Raw genomic sequence first — 23,858 nt, 5'->3', positions numbered from 1 at the left:
GAGTTGCAAAGAGTCATACACAACTGAGTGACTGAACTGAACTGAACTGATCCCATTTTTGGATTTGATCTGGTAAACATATAAGAATGTGTGAATATTAATATGTAAGAATTGGCATTTTAATATTGACATATTACACTGACTCTTGATGTAATAAACTAAAACCTCTTAAATGCTCAATACTGGAGAATACAAAAAATGATTGTTTACATATTACAGAAATAAGGCAGGAAAGATAAGAAATAAGGCACAAAAGTGTTAAAAGTGGTTGTGTTTTAGGTATAAGATAGAATCAAGATTTTATATAAGGGTGTATCTTTTTCCTTTTTTTCCTTTTCTAGTTTGTTTTACTCCTCCAAATTAGCATGTATTATTTCTAAAATTCAGAAAAAATAAAGATCATACTTAAAGATATATGCCTCTTTGATATATATAAAATGAAGTACAGAACTGGTAATGGTAAAATGTTAGGTGAAAAAAATTAGGGTATAAAGTATGTATACAATGAGTTTATGATTTTATAAAATATAATTAGTACAAGACTAGCAGAAGAAACACCAAAATATTAGCCATAGTTCTCATCTGTGGGTTTCAAATTTTCTTTTTTTATATATTCCCTGATTTTCCCAATTGTGGGTAATGCGTGTAAATATTTTATCCCTAGTGGAAAAGAGAAAGAATGATCAGAAGAGAGATTCTTATAGTTGGCTTGGGCTTTCCTTACCCTGGGTATTTTTAATATATGTTTACCAGGTCTCTTTCACTTTAAAAAAATATTTATTTGGCTCTGCCAAGTCTTAGTTGTGGCATGTGGGATCTTTATTTGCAGAATATGGGATCTAGTTCCCTGACCAGGGATCAAACCCAGGCCCCCTGCATTGGGAGAGCAGAGTCAGCCACTGGACCACCAGGAAAGTCCCAAGTCTCTTTCACTTTTGGTGATAATCAAAAATTTGTTTTCCAAATAGTGATGTCTCATGCCTATAGGGAACAAGAAATTTGATGAAACTGCAATTTGAACCTTTTGGAATTTAAAACTATAAATTCTGTGAGGATATATAGAGAGTGCTCTTTGTTGCATTCTTTTCCCATCCTGTGCTAGGATTTAGACCTAAAATGAAAGAAGTGAAAAAAGATATGACATGCAGATTCCAGACATTCCTTCCTAACCAGAAAGATTTTTAACTGCTTATGAGAATTTTTTCCTCAAATATGCCAAATCTTTTATTTCATGTATTATTTGATGCCTTCCAGACTTTTTGTTGTTGTTAAATACTGATACAATCTTCTAATTACTCTTCCTTTAAAAATGTGCTTCTGTGATTTGCAAATAAATCTGCTAACTCGGAGAATATTAGTTTATGCGTCATTGAGCAAATCATGTGATGTTTTCTCTTTATTAATCTTTGTAAGAAACCGGATTATTGAAAAGACAATCTGATAGGCCTAAAATAGATTAATAAGCATTTTAAACATTCATAAAGTTCTTTGAAACCTATAGGTCTATATTATCATATATAATTGATGTTATTCTATTATTAAAACTTACTTTCACCATCTACTGAAATATAGTCTATTTTAGTTATTCCTAGTCTCTGAGTGACTAAACATAGAACAAATCCTTTTAGGACTTGTACTGTATTTTAACTTAGCAGTAATTACCTTAGATGGAAATGAACCACTAATAGTCTTGATCTGCAGGACTCAGTTCAAGTCTAGAATATAAAGGTTAATGGCCTCTGGTACATTCCAAGGGTGAACAGAAAGTTTGGAGGATAAGTTGGACTCGTATAATGTTTACAGCAGTGACTTTGAAAGCTTAGAAGGTCAATTTTAACAATTTTAAATAAATATGAAGTTATTTTTCTTATATAGTGAATAAATATAGTAAGCGCAGTCTCATGAGGCTGTTATATTTCATTTCTTTTTATCAATATTGGATCATCTGAGACCTATTCTAAGTTTCTGCTATGTATCTAAACCACTACCCAACTAACCAGGGTAAAATGAAAAATCCTTGTGTATGATTTTTTCTCTGTCTTCAGTCCTACTAACTGTAGCAGTTTTTTAAAAAGACTATGGAAAAGAGTAAAGGCTTATGTAGTGTATATTTGTGTGTGTGTGTTTTCCCTTTTCTTCTTCCTGATGCTTCTGGTTTGTGTGACTTGGTTACCTGAAATAGTCTGAGTATTTAGATACAGTACTAGAGAAGAGGAGTACAGTAATAACAGCTCTGAAAGGCATTACATTTGAAAGATATGTGTGTATGTATTTATTTATTTGCCTGAGCCAGATCTTAGTTATAACACGAAGGATCTTCCATCTTCAGGATCTTTAGTTACAGCGTCTGGGGTCCTTTTTTTTTTTTTTTTCTTTTTCTTTAGTTGCAGCGTGTGGGATCTAGTTCCCTAACCAGGGATGGAATCTGGGCCCCCTGCACTGGGAGCACAGAGTCATAGAAACTGGACCACCAGGGAAGTCCATGAAGGCATTACAGTTTTGTTTTTTTTATTCCCAACATGAGTCTTATTTTCCCACCTGATAAGAATGCTATAATAGAAAACAGTAAAGAAAGACATCTTTTTAGATAATATGCAAATTAGTCTCCTGGTAATATATATATATATATATAAATATATATATAAAACTTTTGAAAACTAGGAAAATAATTATATGTAATTGTTAGAATTACATACAGTGGGTTATATCTTCCATTATGATAAAATTTGTTATTCAGCTGTTAACAGATTTCAAACTGAACAAAGTGACAGGCAGATTCTTTACCCCTGAGCCATTTGGGAAGCCCTATGGTTTCTATGCTTCTCAGCAAAAAATCTATTATGAAATTTCCTCTTGATTCCAATTAAAACACACACACATACACACACACACACACACACACTTGGTTTTTTCTTTTCTTTCTTCTCAGGTAAGTGTAAGACAGTATTCACAATCCAATGTCAGTAGGCTGTTCTTCACAGCAGAAAATTACTTTTCCTTCCAGACACCAGGAAGTTCATATTTTTTCCATCTGTACTTTTTCTGTTAGAAATTTATCATGTCATTGATAGAGCACAGCTGCTGTTTGCTGTTCTGTTTTGTTTTTCCTTTGTGACAGGCTCTGAATAAGATGTCTGGACCCCAGAGAGAGAAGATGAAGGTTTGGCTACAAGGTTTGCTTTTCTTTGTGTTCCTTTTACTCCATATTTCGGGGGCACTTATTTTAAATCAGTGTTCAGCATGCAATAATTAAGCAGTTGCTGCATGCTTCTTCAACATTGTCCAGTTATTGATGGGCTACCCATGAAAGTCATAGCTTCAAGAGACTGTCACTCTTGAGAAATTTTGATCAATAGAACTTTCTGAGATGAAGGAAATGGTCTTTCTTTTTTTTCTTTGCTGTGTTACTTGAAATGTGCCTTAGGTGACTGATGAACTAAATATTTAATGTTTAATTAAGTTAATATAAACACAAGTCACCAGATGTGGGTAGAGGCTACCCTACTGGCCAGTGTAGCCCCAAAGAAACAATGAAATTGTATAAAATAGTCCTATGCTTAGAGAGAAGATGTTAAATTGTTTTATATTGTTGACGTTTTTATGGTCAGAAGTAGCAGATTTAAAGAATTTTTAATGAAAAATTCTTCAATGCCTGGCACGTAGAAGCGTCAATAAATGATTGGATAGTATTAAGTTTCACCTCATCTCCATCCCAGGTTTTACCTGCTCTTGCATCCTGGGTGAGGTCATGTTAACATTTTTTTCCCCTAAAACTGCCGGATCTGTAGACACACCTTCACAGCTGCCGTGATCTTTCTGGGAGTTAAGAGGTAAGAGTGGTCTTCTCTTAGTACGTGTGCTGCTGTCTGTCTTCTGACTACCTGTGATTAGTCTGTGCTCAGCACCCCCTCAGTCTTGCTTATGGCTTTCCAAATCTAGCTTTGTTTCATGCTGCCTCAAGCCCTAGCGACCTCAGGATGCCGCTCACCTGTCCCACCAGAGCCCTTAGATATATCTGTGTCCGTCTGGGCCACTCTGTATGATGATCTGACTTCGTTTGGGCCCCATGCTCAGTTATGTCTCCCAAATCAGGCATCACCACACTGGAGTGTGATTGACTCCAGGGTCAGAGTCATGCCATGGGATCCACGTGAAGAATGTCATTATAGAGACACTTTTCATCACACATACATTTATGCACTGGGCACTGGGCAATGGGGCTTCCCTGGTGGTTCAGTTGGTAAAGAATCTGCCTGCAATGCAGGAGACCTGGGTGATCCCTGGATCAGGAAGGTCCCCTGGAGAAGGAAATGGTAACCCATGCCAGTATTCTTGCCTGGGAAATCCCATGGACAGAGCAGTCTGCAGGGCTACAGTCCATGGGGTCACAAGAATCGGACATTATTTAGCGACTAAACCACTACCAGGCACTGGGCAAAGTGCTTTTAATTCTTGTAGAATCTCCACAGCAATTGCATGTTCTATTTTTACACATCTTAGATGCACTGTGGGTCAGAGAGGTTAAGTGACTTAGAGGCAGAGCTATGATTTCTTTTTTAAAAAATTCTTTTATTTATTATTATTTTGGCTGCACCATGTAGGATCTTAGTTCCCTGACCAGGGATGGAACCCACACCCCCACATTGGAAGCTCAGAATCTTTACCGCTGGACAGCCAGGGAAATCCAGAGCATTTATTATCTGCACTCTTTGGCTTCCAAGTCTGTATTCTTAACCACAATGCAGTTCATTGCAAAAGAGGGAGAGTTCTTCAAAATCAGTGCAGAGGGCCAATCGAAAAGAAGCTAGATTCTGGGTGACTATAAAGAAGGCTTTTCTAATAATTCAAGCACTTCACCACCAAGCACCTTACTCTGTGAAGTGCCCTGCACACCTCGTTAGCAGCTCACAAGCTTCTTGCTGGCAGATCAAGAACTGGTAAAAGGCATTCTGAAATAAGTGTCTGGAATAACCACTTGTGGTGGATAAATTCTCTGGGTCTTTCCATTTCAAATTTCTTCTAAATATGATCTCCTCTCTTGAGGGCATTTATTGGCAATTTAGTCCTGTATGACTATTTTAAAATTTTTCCATACAGTTCATAAAGACCATTCTTTTTCTGTGTAAAACCAGAATGTAATTTATTCATCACTCAAAGTGGCATAAGCAGGCTATTCTCTCCCTGTAGGTGATCCAATATAGAAACCCACATCACATTTCACTGAGGAATAAAGAATGGCCTGGATCGTGGAAACTCAAGGATGGTTGCAAAAAACATTTCAAGCATGTGTCAGGCTTTATTTAATTTTGTTAGAAATTAATGATCAGTGACAGGTAGGAGATGAAGAATTAAATGTCATTAGATTTCAGTTTATACAACAAGCCTTTAAATAATTGAGAGTATGCTGTTATCATTTTACTTTACCCCATGGCAATCCACTCTAGTACTCTTGCCTTGAGAATCCCATGGGCAGAGGAGCCCGGCAGGCTGCAGTCCTTAGGGTCGACCCGAGTTGGATGTGACTAAAGCGACTAAGCAGCATACCCCTTGATATTCTATTGTGCCCCGTAATTATCTTTGGTACACTCCATATGTGCAAGATGTTAACCATCATTTCGGTTTTTTAAATTTTTTTTAAAAATTTTAATTGGAGTATAATAGCTTCACAATGTTGTGTTAATTTCTGCTGTACAACAACAGGAATCAGCTGTATGTATACACGTATCCCCTCCCACCCCACCATCCCACCCATCTAGGTCGTCACAGAGGACCAAGCTGATAAAGCAGCTTCTCAGTAGATATCTATTTTTAAGTATTTCAGTTTCTTAACAAAGTGTATTTTCTGTTTTGAAGGAAAATGCACTGACTGTCCTAAAGTTCAACTTTTGATGTTTGTTTGTATTTTCAAACAGTGTGTTGAGCTTCTCTGATTAAAACATCAGCTCCATTGGGCATGTCACTGAGGATAACTTTATCAGAAGCTATAAGGTTACATAGCCAATCTTCTCCTCTAAGAACAGTTGAGAAAGAGTAGTCAAGATACATTTTTTTGTTTTTGCCACACTGCACAGCATGTGGGATCTTAGTTCCCCGACTAGGGACTGAACCCGTGGACCCTGCATTGGAAGGTGGAGTCTTAACCACTGGACCATTGGGGAAGTCCCGATATATATCTTCTTTTTTCTTCTTTATCTGTTCATCCCACATTCCTCCTCAGCTACTCTGGATTGTGGCACCCCCAGCTCATGCAGCTTGTGCCAGGGTTTGGATGACAACACATACATAATTCAATTCGAGGGGGCTAACAACTTACAGGTGCTTCCATGGAGACAGTTGTAAATTATGACTATGGAAGAAGTTTCTGTTCTTGAAATGACTGTCACTGTGATAAGTTTTAGAGAGGAAGTATCAGGTAAAGAGAAGATGTGGCACATAGGAGCTAGATGTGGCAAACTGGGCTAGAATGAACTGAATGGGTTGATAGGAACAGGTAGGATTTGTATTGCAGAAGACTGGGAGGCAGGTGGATTGCAGAATTGAAACAAGTTGGGGGTTTCCAGCCTGGAAGTCTGGAAGGAAGTGTCTGCTTTAAGTGTGGGTCTTGGAGAAGGCTCGGGTTTCTAGGCAGGGTGAAGAACAGAAGCAGGAAAGCTCAGAAATGGAGCATGTTTGGGTGATTCGGAGTACTCTAGGTTGTAGTGGCAGCAAAGAACGGGAGAAAGCAAACTTAGGGCAGAAAAGTGAGTCTGGAATTACATGGTGATTACATGTCTGGATTACATGGTGAACCTGAAGGACCAGAGTGAAGATTTTGTAATCAGGCTGCATGGGGATGGGGTTCTACCATCTTTTCTCTCACGAAGTTGGTATTTTTCATGAACTCTTCCCTGTACTTGTTCTTCCATCTTACAATGTAACATCCTTGGTCATATTTATTTTAATTTATAGCACTAATGCTTTAACAGGTTCTAGATTTCATATATTGATTGTTAACTATAGATAAATCACTGTAACTGCATAGCTCTATTTATATAGAAAGATACTAATATATACGTAATATATATATATTTATGGCACTGTATTAGGTAATAAATATTAGAAAAGTTTGTTTCATGCATTATACACATGATGTTAGTGTGTATATGATTTCTATAGGCTTAGTTAGTTTAAAAGTATATTTGCTTATAGCAGATTTTTAAAATGTTTTCTTTCAAGATCATTTCAGTTTGAGCAGATAATTAACATGTGGCCCAATCAGGACTCACTGCTTCAAATACTAATTCAGCTACAGAATTTTAGAGCTAGAGGGCCCTCAACAATCATTTCCTCTTCTTTCCTCTGTTTTATTTTACAGATAAGGAAACTGGGCTCACCGCCAAGGCACACAACCAATTATTGGCAATGCCAGGGCTAAGACTGTGTTCTCTGATATCTTTCTACCACACTACCCCTATCAGTGGTAAATAAGAAAACACTCAAAGGCCAATACACATGTGCAGTTAAAATATTTCACAGGACACATCAAAATGGATGTCAGGCATATAGTTGAGACACAGTAGCCATAGTTTGTTAATAGTATTGCATTAGTACTTGTTAAAGTTTCTATCTGATCAGTTATTACTACAAGTTGTTGGTGGTTGTTCAGTCGTGAGTCGTGTCCGACCCTTTGTGACCCCATGGACCCTCCAGGCTCCTCTGTCCGTGAGGTTTTCCAAGCAAGAATACCGGAGTGGGTTGCCATTTCCTTCTCCAGGGGATCTTCCCATATCAGCGATCTAGCCTGTGTCTCCTGCATTGGCAGGCAGATTCTGAGCCACCAGTTTTTATTTCTGTACTTGAGTTACTAAGTCATGTCTGACTCTTTGCAACCCCATGAACTGCAGCACGCCAGGCTCTTCTGTCCTCCACTATCACTCTGAGTTTGCTCAAACTCATGTCCATTGAGTCAGTGATGCTATCTAACCATCTCATTCTCTGCCGCCCCCTTCTTCTTTTGCCTTCAATCTTTCCCAACATCAGGGTCTTTTCCAGTGAGTTGGCTCTTCGCATCACATGGCCAAAGTATTGGAGCTTCAGCTTCAGCATCAGCCCTGCCAATGAATATTCAGGGTTGATTTCCTTTAGGACTGACGTGTTTGATATCCTTGCAGTCCAAGGGATTCTCAAGAGTCTTCTCCAGCACCACAGTTCAAAAGCATCAATTCTTCGGCGCTCAGCCTTCTTTATGGTCCAACTCTCACATCCATACATGACTACTGGAAAAACCATAGCTTTGACTAGACGGACCTTTGTTGGCAAAGTGACGTCTCTGCTTTTTAATATTCTGTCTAGGTTTGTCATAGCTTTCCTTCCAAGGAGCAAGCGTCTTTTAATTTCATGGCTGCAATCACCATCTGCAGTGATTTTGGAGCCCAAGAAAATAAAATCGGTCACTGCTTCTACTTTTTCTCCTTTTATTTCCCATGAAGTGATGGGACCAGATGCCATGATCTTAGTTTTTTTAATGTTGAGTTTCAGTCCAGCTTTTTCACTCTCCTCTTTAACCCTCATCAAGAGGCTCTTTAGTTCCTCTTCACTTTCTGCCATTAGGATGGTGTCATCTGCATATCTGAGGTTGTTGATATTTCTCCCAGCAATCTTGATTCCAGCTTGTGATTCATCCAGCCCAGCATTTCGCATGATGTACTCTACATATAAGTTAAATAAGTAGGGTGACAATATACAGCCTTGTCGTACTCCTTTCCCAATTTGGAACCAGTCTGTTGTTCCATGTCTGGTTCTAACTGTTGCTTCTTGACCTGCATACAGGTTTCTCAAGAGATAGGTAAGGTGGTCTGGTATTCCCATCTCTTGAAGAATTTTCCACAGTTTGTTGTGATCCACAGAGTCAAGGGTTTTAGCATAGTCAATGAAGCAAAAGTAGATATTTTTCTGGAACTCCCTTGCTTTCTCCATGATCCAACGAATGTTGGCAATTTGATCTCTGGTTCCTCTGCCTTTTCTAAACCCAGCTTGTACATCTGGAAGTTCTCTATTCATGTACTGTTGAAGCCTAGCTTGAAGGATTTTGAGCATAACCTTGCTAGCATGTGAAATGAGTGCAATAGTACGGTAGTTTGAGCATTCTTTGGCATTGCCCTTCTTTGGGATTGGAATGAAAACTGACCTTTTCCAGTCCTGTGGCCACTGCTGAGTTTTCCAAATTTGCTGACATATTGCATGCAGCACTTTCACAGCATCATCTTTAAGGATTTGAAATAGTTCAATTGGAATTCCGTCATCTCCACTAGCTTTGTTTGTAGTAATGTTTCCTAGGGCCCACTTGACTTCACAGTCCAGAATGTCAGGTTCTAAGTGAGTGACCACACCATCCTGGTTATCTGGATCATTAAGACCTTTTTTGTATAGTTCTTCAGTGTATTCTTGCCACCTCTCCTTAATCTGTTCTGCTTCTCTTAGGTCCTTACCGTTTCTGTCATTTATTGTGTCCATCCTTGCATGAAATGCTTCCTTGATAGCTCCCATTTTCTTGAAAAGATCTCTAGTCTTTCCCTTTCTATTGTTTTCCTCTATTTCTTTGCACTGTTCATTTAAGTAGGCCTTCTTATCTCTCCTCGCTATTCTCTGGAACTCTGCATTCAGTTGTTTATAGCTTCCCTCTTCTCCTTTGCCTTTAGCTTCTCTTCTTTTCTCAGCTATTTGTAAGGCCTCGTTAGACAACCACTTTGCCTTCTTGCATTTCTTTTCCTTTGGGATGGTTTTTGTCACTGCCTCCTGTACAGTCTTACGAACCTCTGTCCATAGTTCTTCAGGGACTCTGTCTATCAGATCTAATCCCTTGAAACTTTTAGTCACCTCCACTGTATAATCATAAGGGATTTGACTTATGTTATACCTGGATGGCCTAGTGGTTTTCACTACTTTCTTCAATTTAAGCCTGAATTTTGCAATAAGCAGCTGATGATCTGAGCCACAGTCAGCGCCTGGTCTTGTTTTTGCTGACTGTATAGAGCTTCTCCATCTTTGGCTGCAAAGAATATAATCAATCTGATTTCGGTGTTGGCCATCTGGTGATGTCCATGTGTAGAGTCTTCTCTTGTGTTGTTGGAAGAGGGTGTTTGCTATGACCAGTGCATTCTCTTGGCAAAACTCTATTAGCCTTTGCCCTGCTTCATTCCGGATTCCAAGGCCAAATTTGCCTGTTACTCCAGGTGTTTCTTGACTTCCCACTTTTGCATTCCAGTCCCCTATAATGAAAAGGACATCTTTTTTGGGTGTTAGTTTTAGAAGGTCTTGTAGGTCTTCATAGAACTGTTCAACTTCAGCTTCTTCAGCATTACTGGTGGGGGCATAGACTTGAATTACCGTGATATTGAATGGTTTGCCTTGGAAACGAACAGAGATCATTCTGTCATTTTTGAACTTGCATTCAAGTACTGCATTTTGGACTCTTTTGTTGACTATGATGGCTACTCCATTTCTTTTAAGGGTTTCCTGCCCACAGTAGTAGATATAATGGTCATCTGAGTCAAATTCACCCATTCCAGTCCATTTTAGTTCGCTGATTCCTAGAATGTCGACGTTCACTCTTGCCATTTCCCGTTTGACCACTTCTAATTTGCCTTCCATGGACCTAACATTCCAGGTTCCTATGCAATACTGTTCTTTACAGCATTGGACTTTACTTTCAGCACCAGACACGTCCATAACTGAGTGTTGTTCCCACTTTGGTCCAGCAGCTTCATTCTTTCTTGAGCTGTTCATAATTGTCCTCACTCTTCCCCAGTAGCATATTGAACACCTTCAGACCTGGGGGAAGACACAAGGGAAGCCATTAGTACAACTCAATTTCTCCTAACAATAGTGAACGTGCGTGGGATTTCTCTGGCAGTCCAGTGGTTAAGAATCTGCATTTCTAATGCAGGAGGCACAGGTTTGATCCCTGGTTCAGGAACTAAGATCCCACATGCCTTACGGCATGGCCAAAAATAAATAAATAAATAACATTCGATGGTAATGGGAACACTAGTAAAACACTTCACAATGAGACCATTTCTGCTCCTCCCAATGACCGTGTCTTCTTAGTTTGTAATTGAGCTTCTAACAATTTGGTGATTAGATCATCTTGGAGAAGGAAGGCCACAGCACTTGAAGGGCCATAATTGTAAGGGAACAGGACCCTATAAGGCCTTCCTAGATTACACCTCTTCCCCCATAGCCTCTGCTTTAGCTCCACTCTGAAGAACCCAGATGATTCGTATCTGATGTATATTGTCTGAGTTTTTCAGATCCTGAAACTACCACCAAGTGGAAGAAAGGAACTGCTTGATGATGATGAGCACTAGCTCCAGACCTTCTAGCACCTAAAGACTGACCACCATCAAACAGTCTGAGAATGGTGCCTGGCCCTTATCTTGCCTTTAAAACTGCTTGGCTGAAACCCTTGGGAGAGTTCTGGGTTTTTGAGCATGTGCCACCTGTTTGCTTTGGTTCACCCTGCAATAAACCTTTCTCTGCTCCAAACTCTGACACTGTGCATCAGGCATGTGAAATTGCATTTGATGACTTAAAAATAGTTCTAAGTTACATTAACAGCAGTTCCTATCTTGGGGGTATTTTCCAAGTTAAAATAGCTTGCCCCAGAGTTCCCCTGTATTAGCTCACAGGGGACCTCTGGGGCACCTGTGCAGGTTTCTGCCCCTGTATCTCTCAGACCTTCTCTGGGTAAGAGGCTGATTTAGTTCCATCACTCAAGCTAAGGCCCAACACCAGGCATGAGGTACATGTTCAAGCCTAATGGAAGAAAGGTTTGGACGCTTCTGGCTTTCAAAGGACGGAAAAGCAGCAAGCCTGAAAAGTGTGTTTGTGGGTTCTAACCTCTGTTAATTGACTTTGAGGCACAGGCCCTCTACTGTACCCAGGATTTTTTTTCTCCCTGTCAAGGCACTTTAGAAGGAAGATGGGAGAGTAAATCAAGCCATGGGGTGGCTTTCATTTTCTTGGGAGGGCTTTGTGCTTTCTGTCCCTTGTCCACCTGCCTACCCTTGCCAGTCCCTGAGCCTCAAAGCTGCCCTGTTAAGGCCTGAGCCCGAACCTAGGAAGTGAAGTCGGTCAGTCGTGTCCGACTCTTTGCGACCCCATGGACTGTAGCCTACCACGCTCCTCTGTCCATGGGATTTTCCAGGCAAGAGTACTGGAGTGGGTTGCCATTGCCTTCTACAGAGGATCTTCCCAACCCAGGGATTGAACCTGGGTCTCCAGCATTGTAGGCAGACGCTTTACCATCTGAGCCACCAGGGAAGTCCTAGGAGGAAGGAACTAAAAAGCCGCGGAACCAGAGATGAAGGAGCGGCGGGGCCGGGGGGAAGGAGGAGCCACGGGACCGGCAGGCCTAGCTCCAAGGAGGACGCGGTGGTGGCGCAGGAATGGAGCCCTTGCGGGCCCTGGAACTCTATAGCGGAATTGGGGGCATGCACCAGGCTCTCAGAGGTGAGAGGGCACAGGGCGCCACTTCATCTGCGAGCCTGAGCTGGTCAGAGTTCGGGCTCCAGGGAGGGGCGGAGCGGCGAGGCACTAGGGGCGGAGACTGGAGGGGAAACGGTCTGTGGGGGAGGGGAGGGGAGGGGAGGGGAGGGGTGAGGGAGTTGCTCGGTTGTCTTGGAAACCGCCCGCGCGGCGCCCCAGCTGTCCCTTGGGGAGGAGACTCCCTTCCTCTGCCCGGTCCGAAGGGCGGAAGAGGTACCTGCTGGGAGTCGTGATCCTCCAGGCTTGGCTATAAAGTCAAATCAAAATGGTTCCCCCAGGGCGGGAGGGGCGAACCCCCTGCCCTGTGCCAAACCCCAATTCTGAGTAAGGCTGTCCCCCAGAGGCCTGGAAACTCGGTCCTTGACCCTCGAGGAACTCACACTCGGGGAGGGGAGGACGCTGGGCAGGGTCCTGCTGGTGAGGGCTTGGATCTTCCAAGTGATGACTACAACGCGAGGTAGAAGTCCGTGAACACGAAGTGGAACCGTAGCGGAAGCCTGGAAAAAACAATCCTAGTCAGTTCTGATGGTTGAAAAGAAACATTTTGTTACTTCTGGTCTAGATACATTTAGACGCCAGAAGAGCTGAGTTCAAACTTCGTTGAAATGTGACCTTAACATTTTTGAACCTGTGTGTTGGTTTTACAATGTGACAAGTATTTCTTTCAGAGCTGAAACGTTATGAGCCTTAAAAAGTGTTTAAAATGTTTAATAATGCCTGGTGCATTGTAACCACTCAAAATATTATAAATATTATCCTCATGTACCTCTTGCATTTTGAGGTTTTAAATTTGTTTGGTGCTAAGTTGGAACTGCAAGGTTCATGTCCGCTATTTGCACTCAGAAATGTTTATTGAGCCCCTCTTCAGTTCCGGGTTCTATGCTAGGCACTGGAGTTGAAGAGTGACAAATAGACATGGAACGTGTATGTTTATTCTTAAATTACTATGACAACCACAAAACTGAAACCTCCCTGCTTCCCTTTTTTAGTACCAAGGGTAACACAAGACTAATACTGTAAGATACGGACAGTATGTCTTAAGTTGAGCACGTAAATTTTCTAAGCATATATATTGAGTTTGAGTTTAGAAGAGATTAGTGATTATTAACTCGATGGACGTGAGTCTGAGTGTACTCCAGGAGATGGTGATCAACAGGGAGGCCTGGCGTGCTGCGATTCATGGGGTCGCAAAGTGTTGGACACCACTGAGCGACTGAACTGAACTGAAATTTTTATTACCAATTATTTGATGGCTCTCTGTGTTCAGTTCTCTATGTAAAGTAACAAAAGTTAACAGCAGGAAAACAAAACTAGCATTACTTGTGCTCTTAGTTAATTTTCTAAGATTGTCAGCATTTTATCCCCTTATCTTGAAGCCCCTTAAAGGTTACTTAGTGCTGTAATTCAGCCACTCCTTAAATGTTGGATGTTAATCCACCCCCCCACCCCCATTTTTTACAAGTTTAAATGTGCTGCAATTAATTATTGAGCATTAATCTTGGTTTTCTCTTTAGCATGTTTTCTAGAAGTCAAATTAATTAATGAAACACTATGTGCTAGTTACTAAGCCAAAAATACTGAGAATTTTTAGACTTTTGGTGATACAGCAGGTTGCTTTTCAGAGGATTTGAGTGCCTCCTTCAACTACATTTTCCTCAGGATTTGTATTATCCATTTTTAACCTTTGTGAATTTGTTAGGGGAAGTTGTGTAATTTTAATTTGTGTTTTTTGGGGGTTAATAAATGATTAGACATTTTCCCCCCTACTAGACATTGGAACCTAAATTTGTCTATACATATTTCTATTACTAGTGCTGTCATCCCAAATCTAAGTTAGATCATCTCTCACTTAGTTTCCCAACTGCTCCCCTGCTTTCTTCCACTCTGCTTCCCTGTGCCATCCTTTCTCCATTTGGCAGCAAAGTGATCTCTTACCTGGTAAGCTGGATTGTGTCACTCCCTGGGGTCAGTGGTCTCCCTCTGAGGTTAGAATCACAGTCCCCTCTTCGTAGAAGGCCTGTGAGATCTAGCCTCCATCCACCTCTTCAGCCTTATCTGCCAGTCTCGCCTACTTCTCTTTTCCAGGCTTGCAGTTCTTCTTTCTCTTTGTTCCTCAGACCTTCAGAATTCCCCTTATGCTCTGGCCTTAGCGTTTGCTATCCTCTCCACCCAAGTGCCCTAACCTCAGGCTTTCATGCTGCAGCTGTATTTTGTCTTACACAGCTCAGTAACATGTGGCTGCTTTAGAACAGCCTTCCTCTGCTGACCCTGTGATCCACAGTACCCCTCCTGTGGCCTCTCTACCTGGACCCTCTATCATCTTTTGACTTGAGGTTGGCATATTAGGGATATTGCTCTTTGTCTTTCAACATTTATTTATTTGATGTACTAAAGTTAAAATTTTTTCTGTAATAAAATATGTTGCTGTTTTCCATGGGGTTTTTTATTAATATATAATAATGCAAACGAGTAACAATGGTGGTTAACTGAAACAATTATGAAGGACTTTTTATATGTCATTCCCTTCTCCAGTGGACCACATTATGTCAGACCTCTCCACCGTGACCCACCTGTCTTGGGTGGCCCCACACGGCATGGCTTAGTTTCATTGAGACAAGGCTGTGGTCCGTGTGATTAGATTGACTGGATTGACCACTTCAGTATTCTTGCCTTGAGAACCCCATGAACAGTATGAAAAGGCAAAATGATAGGATACTGAAAGGGAAACTCCCCAGGTTGGTAGGGGCCCAATATGCTACTGGAGATCAGTGGAGAAATAACTCCAGAAAGAATGAAGGGATGGAACCAAAGCAAAAACAATACCCAGCTGTGGATGTGACTGGTGACAGAAGCAAGGTCCCATGCTATAAAGAGCAATATTGCATAGGAACCTGGAATGTCAGGTCCATGAATCAAGGCAAATTGGAAGTGGTCAAACAGGAGATGGCAAGAGTGAACGTCGACATTCCTGGAATCAGCAAACTAAAATGGACGGGAATGGGTGAATTTAACTCAAATGACCATTATATCTACTACTGTGGGCAGGAATCCCTTAGGAGAAATGGAATAGCCATCATGGTCAAAAAAAGAGTCTGAAATGCAGTACTTGAATGCAAGTTCAAAAATGACAGAATGATCTCTGTTCGTTTCCAGGACAAACCATTCAATATCACAGTAATCCAAGTCTATGCCCCAAGAAGTAACGCTGAAGAAGCTGAAGTAGAACGGTTCTATGAAGACCTACAAGACCTTATAGAACTGACACCCAAAAAAGATGTCCTTTTCATTATAGGGGACTGGAATGCAAAAGTAGGAAGTCAAGAAACACCTGGAGTAACAGGCAAATTTGGCCTTGGAATCCGGAATGAAGCAGGGCAAAGGCTAATAGAGTTTTGCCAAGAGAATGCACTGGTCATAGCAAACACCTTCTTCCAAGAACACAAGAGAAGACTCTACACATGGACATCACCAGATGGCCAACACCAAAATGAGATTGATTATATTCTTTGCAGCCAAAGATGGAGAAGCTCTATACAGTCAGCAAAAACAAGAGTGGGAGCTGACTGTGGCTCAGATCATGAACTCCTTATTGCCAAATTCAGGCTTAAATTGAAAAAAGTAGGGAAAACCACTAGACCATTCAGGTATGACCTAAATCAAATCCCTTATGATTATACAGTGGAAGTGAGAAATAGATTTAAGGGACTAGATCTGATTGATAGAATGCCTAATGAACTGTGGAATGAGGTTTGTAACATTGTACAGGAGACAGGGATCAAGACCATCCTCATGGAAAAGAAATGCCAAAAAGCAAAATGGCTGGCTGAGGAGGCCTTACAAATAGCTCTGAAAAGAAGAGAGGCAAAAAGCAAAGGAGAAAAGGGAAGATATAAGCATCTGAATGCAGAGTTTCAAAGAATAGCAAGGAGAGATAAGAAAGCCTTCCTCAGTGATCAATGCAAAGAAATAGAGGAAAAGAACAGAATGGGAAAGACTAGAGATCTCTTCAAGAAAACTAGAGATACCAAGGGAAGATTTCATGCAAAGATGGGCTCGATAGAGGACAGAAATGATAGGGACCTAACAGAAGCAGAAGATGTTAAGAAGATGTGGCAAAAATACACAGAAGAACTGTACAAAGAAAATCTTCATGACCAAAATAATCACAATGGTGTGATCACTCACCTAGAGCCAGACCTCTTGGAATGTGAAGTCAAGTGGGCCTTAAAAAGCATCACCATGAATGAAGCTAGTGGAGGTGATGGAATTCCAGTTGAGCTATTTCAAATCCTGAAAGATGATGCTGTGAAAGTGCTGCACTCAATATGCCAGCAAATTTGGAAAACTCAGCAGTGGCCATAGGACTGGAAAAGGTCAGTTTCATTCCAATCCCAAAGAAAGTCAATGCCAAAGAATACTCAAACTACCGCACAATTGCACTCATCTCACGTGCTAGTAAAGTAATGCTCAGAATTCTTCAAGCCAGGCTGTTCAACAATACGTGAACCGTAAACTTCCAGATCTTCAAGGTGGTTTTAGAAAAGGCAGAGGAACCAGAGATCAAATTGCCAACATCGCTGGATCATGGAAAAAGCAAGGGCGTTACAGAAAAACATCTATTTCTGCTTTATTGACTATGCCAAAGCCTTTGACTGTGTGGATCATAATAAACTGTGGAAAATTCTAAAAGAGATGGGAATACCAGACCACCTGACCTGCCTCTTGAGAAACCTGTATGCAGGTCAGGAAGCCACAGTTAGAACTGGACATGGGACAACAGACTGGTTCCAAATAGGAAAAGGAGTACGTCAAGGCTGTATATTGTCATCCTGCTTATTTAACTTCTATGCAGAGTACATCATGAGAAATGCTGGGCTGGAAGAAGCACAAGCTGGAATCACGATTGCCAGGAGAAATATCAATAACCTCAGATATGCCGATGACACCACCCTTATGGCAGAAGGTGAAGAGGACCTAAAAAGCCTCTTGATGAAAGTGAAAGACGAAAGTGAAAAAATTGGCTTAAAGCTCAACATTCAGAAAACAAAGATCATGGCATCTGGTCCCATCACTTCATGGGAAATAGATGGGGAAACAGTGGAAACAGTGGCAGACTTTATTTTTCTGGGCTCCGAAATCACTGCAGATGGTGATTGCAGCCATGAAATTAAAAGATGCTTACTTCTTGGAAGGAAAGTTATGACCAACCTAGATAGCATATTGAAAAGCAGAGACATTACTTTGCCAAAAAAGGTCTTGTCTAGTCAATGCTATGGTTTTTCCAGTGGTCATGTATGGATGTGACAATTGGACTGTGAAGAAAGCTGAGGGCCGAAGAATTGATGCTTTTGAACTGTGGTGCTGGAGAAGACTCTTGAGAGTCCCTTGGACTACAAGGAGATCCAACCAGACCATTCTAAAGGAGATCAGTCCTGGGTGTTCTTTGGAAGGAATGATACTTAAGCTGAAACTCCAGGACTTTGGCCACCTGATACGAAGTGTTGACTCATTGGAAAAGACTCTGGTGCTGGGAGGGATTGGAGGCAGGAGCAGAAGGGGACGACAGAGGATGAGATGGCTGGATGGCATCACTGACTTGATGGATGTGCGTTTGAGTGAACTCTGGGAGTTGATGATGGACAGGGAGGCCTCGCGTGCTGCGATTCATGGCGTCGCAAAGAGTCAGACATGACTGAGCGACTGAACTGAACTTTTATATGTCAGACCCTGTTTTTATTGTAAGCTAGTTAGAGGTAGAGTCAGTATTGTAACATAGATCTCTTGACCCCACCTGTTAACCATACAATGCTGCCATTTTTGTCAGGTTAGATCCATTAATTGAATCTGTATCTTAAATAACAATAAGAAGCAGCCAATAGGAATATGATGGAAGTTAAATTTTGACAGTTTTCTAGATATGGGTTATAACTGATTTAATTCCAGTAAAATATACTTAACATAAAATGTGCCATTTACCCATCTTTAAGTGTACAGTTCAGTGGCATTAAGTACTACCTTTCCAATGCTATGCAGTCATCAGCACTATCTGTTTCCAGAACTTTTTCATCATCACACGTGGAAACTGTACATTAAATAACAATTCCCCATTTCCTTTCCTCCAGCACCTGGTAACCACTATTATACTTTGTCTCTTCTAATTTGTCTATCCTAGATACCTAATTAAAATGTAATTATAAATATCTGTTCTTTTATAGCTAATGTATTTCACTTACTGTAGTGTTTCCAAGGTGCATCCATGTTTTAGTGTATGTCAGTACTTCATTCCTTTTTACAGCTGAAGAATATTCCACTATATATTTTCTTTATCCATTTATCTGTTGATGGGCATGTGGGTTGTTTCTACCTGTGGGCTATTATTGTGAAGATTAGTGCTATAGACATTGGTGTATATGTATGTTTGTGTTCTTGGCTTCAGTTCTTTTGAATATATGCTCAGGAGTGGAATTGCTGGATCATATGGTAATTCTGTGTTTTAATTTTTTTGAGGAACCACTAAATTGTTTTCCATAGTGACTGCACAGTTTTATATTCCTAAGGGCAGTGCCTAAAGGTTCCAGTCTCTTTATCTCCATGTCCTGTTATTCCTTTTATTTCTTTATATATATATATATATATATATATATATATATATATATATATATATATGTAATAGTCCTGATGGGTATGAAAAAATACCCCATTGTGCTTTTGATTTACATTTTCCCTAATAGTGAAAGAAGTTGAACATTTTTTCATGTTCTTATTGGCCACCTGTGTATCTTCTTTGGAGGAATGTCTATTTAAGTCCTTTGCTTATTTTGGAATTGGGTGTTTTTCTGTTGTGTTAATTCTGTGTATATTCTGGATATTAATCTTTTATGAGCTATATGATTTGCAAATATTTCCTCTTTCATGACTGATTTCTATTATAATAGTTACAAAAGGTTTATTAATTTCTTTGGCAGCCAAAGAAATTTGCCCCAAATTTGAGAGATTTGCCCCAAACCCCATGGACATTTTAATACCTTAATAAACATTTCTCATTCTTAGCTGTATATGCATATGCTATTGTATTGTTGTAGTAACTACCTAGATACTTCTCTATCTTCTAAATATCTTTAAATTTTATTTTATATCTGTATGTCTATATATTAACTTCATCCTCATCCTGTGGTATTTTTATTTCCTCCTATACACCTCTGGGCTTCCCTGGTGGCTCAGATGGTAAAGAATCTGACTGCAATGTGAGAGACCTGGGTTTGATCCCTGGGTTGGGAAGATACCCTGGAGAAGGATGTGGCAACCCACTCCAATATCCTTGCCTGGAGAATCCCCATGGACAGAGGAGCCTGGCATGCTACAGTCCATGGGGTCACAAAGAGTTGGACATGACTGAGTGACAAAGCACAGCCTAGCCTGTAGCACAGAAGCACACTTGTGACAGGGTTTCTGTAGATAACTGTTGAGTCTATTATTGAATTGGTAATCACTCTACTATCACACTGATAAAACCATAGTTTTCTTAGTCCAAATTTTTGTATGATACAAAATTCTTAGTTGTAAACCAGAGTCCACTCTCCAGCTAACATCAGCAGAAGAAAAATTATTAAAGGACATTTGGAAGCCCACAGAATTTACAGGACATCCAAATATATCAGGTGAAGAGGGAACTGCCCCACAAGTCATCACATAGACGTCACAGGTTTTACCAGTCACGCTGGGGACTGGATGTGACAAGTACCATCACAGTTTTGCCCTGAAAGATGGATCTTGACCACCTCTCACACCAAAAGAGATGCGTTTTCTCATTTGCTCCCTCACATTGCTATTTCTGAAGTGAAGCATGTATGGATGCAATTGGTTGGTGGACATTAGATACCATTGCCAAACTAAGGAAGCCAGGAGAGTCCAGTTTTGTAATGTGGCAAAATTTTGGAAGACATGAAACCTAGGCAAAGATTCTGGATGGCCACAAGCATGGCAATGTCATGGCATCCTTTAAGACATATTTGCCCCTGTACAGGGACCCTGTGTTACCACTTTGATATTATTTATGCCTGCGTAGCCTGTAAAGTTTTGGCTAATGAGTTCTCATTTGGCTAAGGAGAAACTTCCAAGTAACAGCTTCTTTCAGAAAGCAACAGACAAAGTTGTTTCATGAGTTATATAGCAGTGGAGCCTGCAAAGATAAATGGTTAGCAAATAAGAATCTTTTTTTTTTTTTTTTAGTATCAGGGAAGAGGAAAATGTGATTTAAGGTGATGAATAAAGGAAAGCTGTAGCTGATTATTGTTATGTTATCTAGTCAACTATTGGGATAATCTTAAAAGCAAAAGTCTTGCCTCCCAAATTTTGAAAGGTCTTCCATGGTTTTAATATTTTCTGTTAAAATTATAGGTCTCTTGTTTGTCACTCATTAGTTATTAATTTTTCTGAATCTTTCGTGTTTATTTCTCAGTGACTTATATGCCAACTTAAGATTCTACCAAACTACTTTGTGATTTGGTGTGCTTATAACTGATGGGCCAAGTACATTGTGATGAAATGTAGATCTGATTGTCACCTAGGGGTGGTTTTGAAACATTTGTAAGGGGTTGAAATTTGAACTGTTAATTTTCTTTTCTATTTATCTTTTAGATTGTAAAAATGCCCTCTTTCTGCCTATTTTCCCAGTTATTCATATGTGATTTATTGTCAGACTTAAAATAAAGCAAGGAGAAGCAGGAAGATCCCCTGGAGTATGAAATGGCAATGTGCACCAGTATTCTTACTTGGAAAACCCCATGGACAGAGGAGCCTAGTGGGCTACAGTCCATGGGACCACAGTTCAGACAGGACTGAGCAACTGAGCACACACACAAAGGCTAACAAGGAAAAATATGTCCCATTAAGAAAATATGTATCATTTGTTACTTAGTATTTATGGGAATTCCTAGTTTGATTTTTCTCTGCACTTAAAATACAAAGAAGAGTGCATAGAATGAATTTTGTGTATTTCAGAACAAACATTGCAACTTTCCATTGGATGACAGAATTAACTATCTTTTATATGATGAATAATGAATACATACTTCACAGCAGAGTATTTATTACTATATTCCACATCAAATTACTTCTCCCTTATTAATGAATAATGACCAATTTGTGTTGCTGCTGCTACTGCTGCTAAGTCACTTCAGTCATGTCCGACTCTGTGCGACCCCATAGACGGCAGCCCACCAGGCTCCCCCGTCCCTGGGATTCTCCAGGCAAGAGTACTGGAGTGGGTTGCCATTTCCTTCTTCAATGCATGAAAGTGAAAAGTGAAAGGGAAGTCGCTCAGTCATGTCTGACCCTCAGCGACCCCATGGATTGCAGCCTTCCAGGCTTCTCCATCCAGGGGTTTTCCAGGCAAGAGTACTGGAGTGGGGTGCCATTGCCTTCTCCCCAATTTGTGTTAGGACCTATCCATTAGGTTTTTTTTTTTTTTAGGGAACTCAGTAAATAGTACGTGAACTGAGAACTTCCAGATGTTCAAGCTGAATTGAGAAAAGGCAGAGGAATCAGAGATCAAATTGCCAACATCCATCGGATCATAGAAAAAGCCAGAGAGATTCAAAAAAAATCTACTTCTGCTTTATTGACTACGCCAAAGCCTTTGACTGTGTGGATCACAACAAACTGTGGAAAATTCTTAAAGAGATAGGAATAATAGACCACCTTACCTGCCTCCTGAGAAATCTGTACGAAGGTCAAGAAGCAACAGTTAAAACCAGACGTGGAACAATGGACTGGTTCCAAATTGGGAAAGGAATACAACAAGGCTGTATATTGTCACCCTGCTTATTTAACTTACATGCATCAGGTGAAATGCCTGGCTGGATGAAGCACAAGCTGGAATCAAGATTGCCGGGAGAAATATCAGTAACCTCAGATATGCAGATGACACCACCCTTATGGCAGAAAGCAAAGAGGAACTGAGGAGCCTCCTGATGAAAGTGAAAGAGGAGAGTGCAAAAGCTGGCTTAAAACTCAACATTCAAAAAACTAGGATCCTGGCATCCAGTCCCATCACTTCATGGCAAATGGATGGGGAAACAATGGAAACAGTGACAAACTTTATTTTCTTGGGCTCCAAAATCACTGCAGACGGTGACTGCAGCCATGAAATTAAAAGACACTTGCTTCTTGAAAGTAAAGCTATGACCAACCTAGACAGCATATTAAAGAGCAGAGACATCACTTTGCCAACAAAGATCCATCTAGTCAAAGCTCTGGTTTTTCCAGTAGTCATGTATGGATGTGAGAGTTGAATATAAAGAAGGCTGAGGGGTGACGAATTGATGCTTTTGAACTGTGGTGTTGGAGAAGACTCTTGAGATTCTCTTGGACTGCAAGGTGATCAAACCAGTCAATCCTAAAGGAAATCAACCCTAAATATTCGTTGGAAGGACTGATGCTGAAGCTGAAACTCCAATACTTTAGCCACATGATGTGAAGAACTGACTCACTGGAAAAGACCCTGATGCTGGGAAAGATTGAAGACAGGAGGAAAAGGGGATAACAGAGGATGAGATGGTTGGAAGACATCACCACCTTGATGGACATGAGTTTGTGCAAGCTCCAGAAGTTGTTGATGGACAGGGAAACCTGGTGTGCTGCAGTCCATGGGGTTGCAAAGAGTCGGACGTGACTGAGCGACTGAACTAAACAATAAATAGTAACCCTCTTCTTAATTCTGAACAATATGAGAAACAAAACAGTAGAGTGAGGCAAACAGGAAATCAAAATCCATATGATTTTTTATTATTAATAAAGGCTGAGTTGAAGCATGTTGCTTAGGGAGAAGTCCAAGTGGGTCAGCTCACACTCAACCAGAGAAGTAGGCAGCTTACCTTCCAGGCACAGCTGGAGAAGCAAGCAGAACACGTATTCCGTGTGGGTATCACATTCCCAAGAGGAGAATAGGGAAGCTGAGCAGCCCTGGCCAGGTTATTCCAGAATTAGCCAGTTAGAAGTCAACTCAGAAGTCCACTGAAGACAGCCATAGGGATAGAACAGAGGAGGAGTTTAAAGTGAATAAGAACTCACTCAGTTGGAAGAGACAGCAGCATATGCCTCCTATTTTACATTATCTTGGCCAGCTGCTCTAGGGATCTAAAATTTTGCTTATGTTTTGCAAATTGGGTAATTCTTTTTAATATTTGATACTTAAACTTTCTGACAGTCATTTGGTAGTGTCAAATAATTAGATATAGGACGTAGTCTGGCCTCAAGTCTATGTCATTTGGCACTGTGGGAGAGAACAGGAACAGTGTTGATGTAGGACAACTCACAGAGCAGCTGTTTGGTCT

At 40.6% G+C, this 23,858-nt stretch overlaps 1 protein-coding gene and 1 non-coding gene across 4 annotated transcripts in view; one reads left to right on the top strand and one right to left on the bottom strand.

Moving 5' to 3' along the window:
• Window positions 1–12,228: 12,228 nt before the first annotated feature.
• TRNAC-ACA (transfer RNA cysteine (anticodon ACA)) lies at window positions 12,229–12,300 on the bottom strand. The gene has a single exon. It is a non-coding gene; the product is annotated as a tRNA-Cys (tRNA).
• A 124-nt stretch (window positions 12,301–12,424) lies between these two features.
• Window positions 12,425–23,858, top strand: part of TRDMT1 (tRNA aspartic acid methyltransferase 1) — a 60,423-nt gene continuing 48,989 nt past the window's right edge. For all 3 annotated transcript variants that reach the window (XM_068987496.1, XM_068987495.1, XM_068987493.1), the window contains exon 1: window positions 12,425–12,489. In XM_068987496.1, coding sequence (XP_068843597.1) covers window positions 12,426–12,489 — 64 coding nt within the window. In that variant the 5' untranslated portion in view covers window position 12,425. The remainder of the gene's footprint in view (window positions 12,490–23,858) is intronic.

Source organism: Capricornis sumatraensis, chromosome 15, assembly GCF_032405125.1.
Source record: "Capricornis sumatraensis isolate serow.1 chromosome 15, serow.2, whole genome shotgun sequence".
Lineage (NCBI taxonomy): Eukaryota > Metazoa > Chordata > Mammalia > Artiodactyla > Bovidae > Capricornis > Capricornis sumatraensis.
This window is presented reverse-complemented; position numbering and strand designations above follow the sequence as displayed.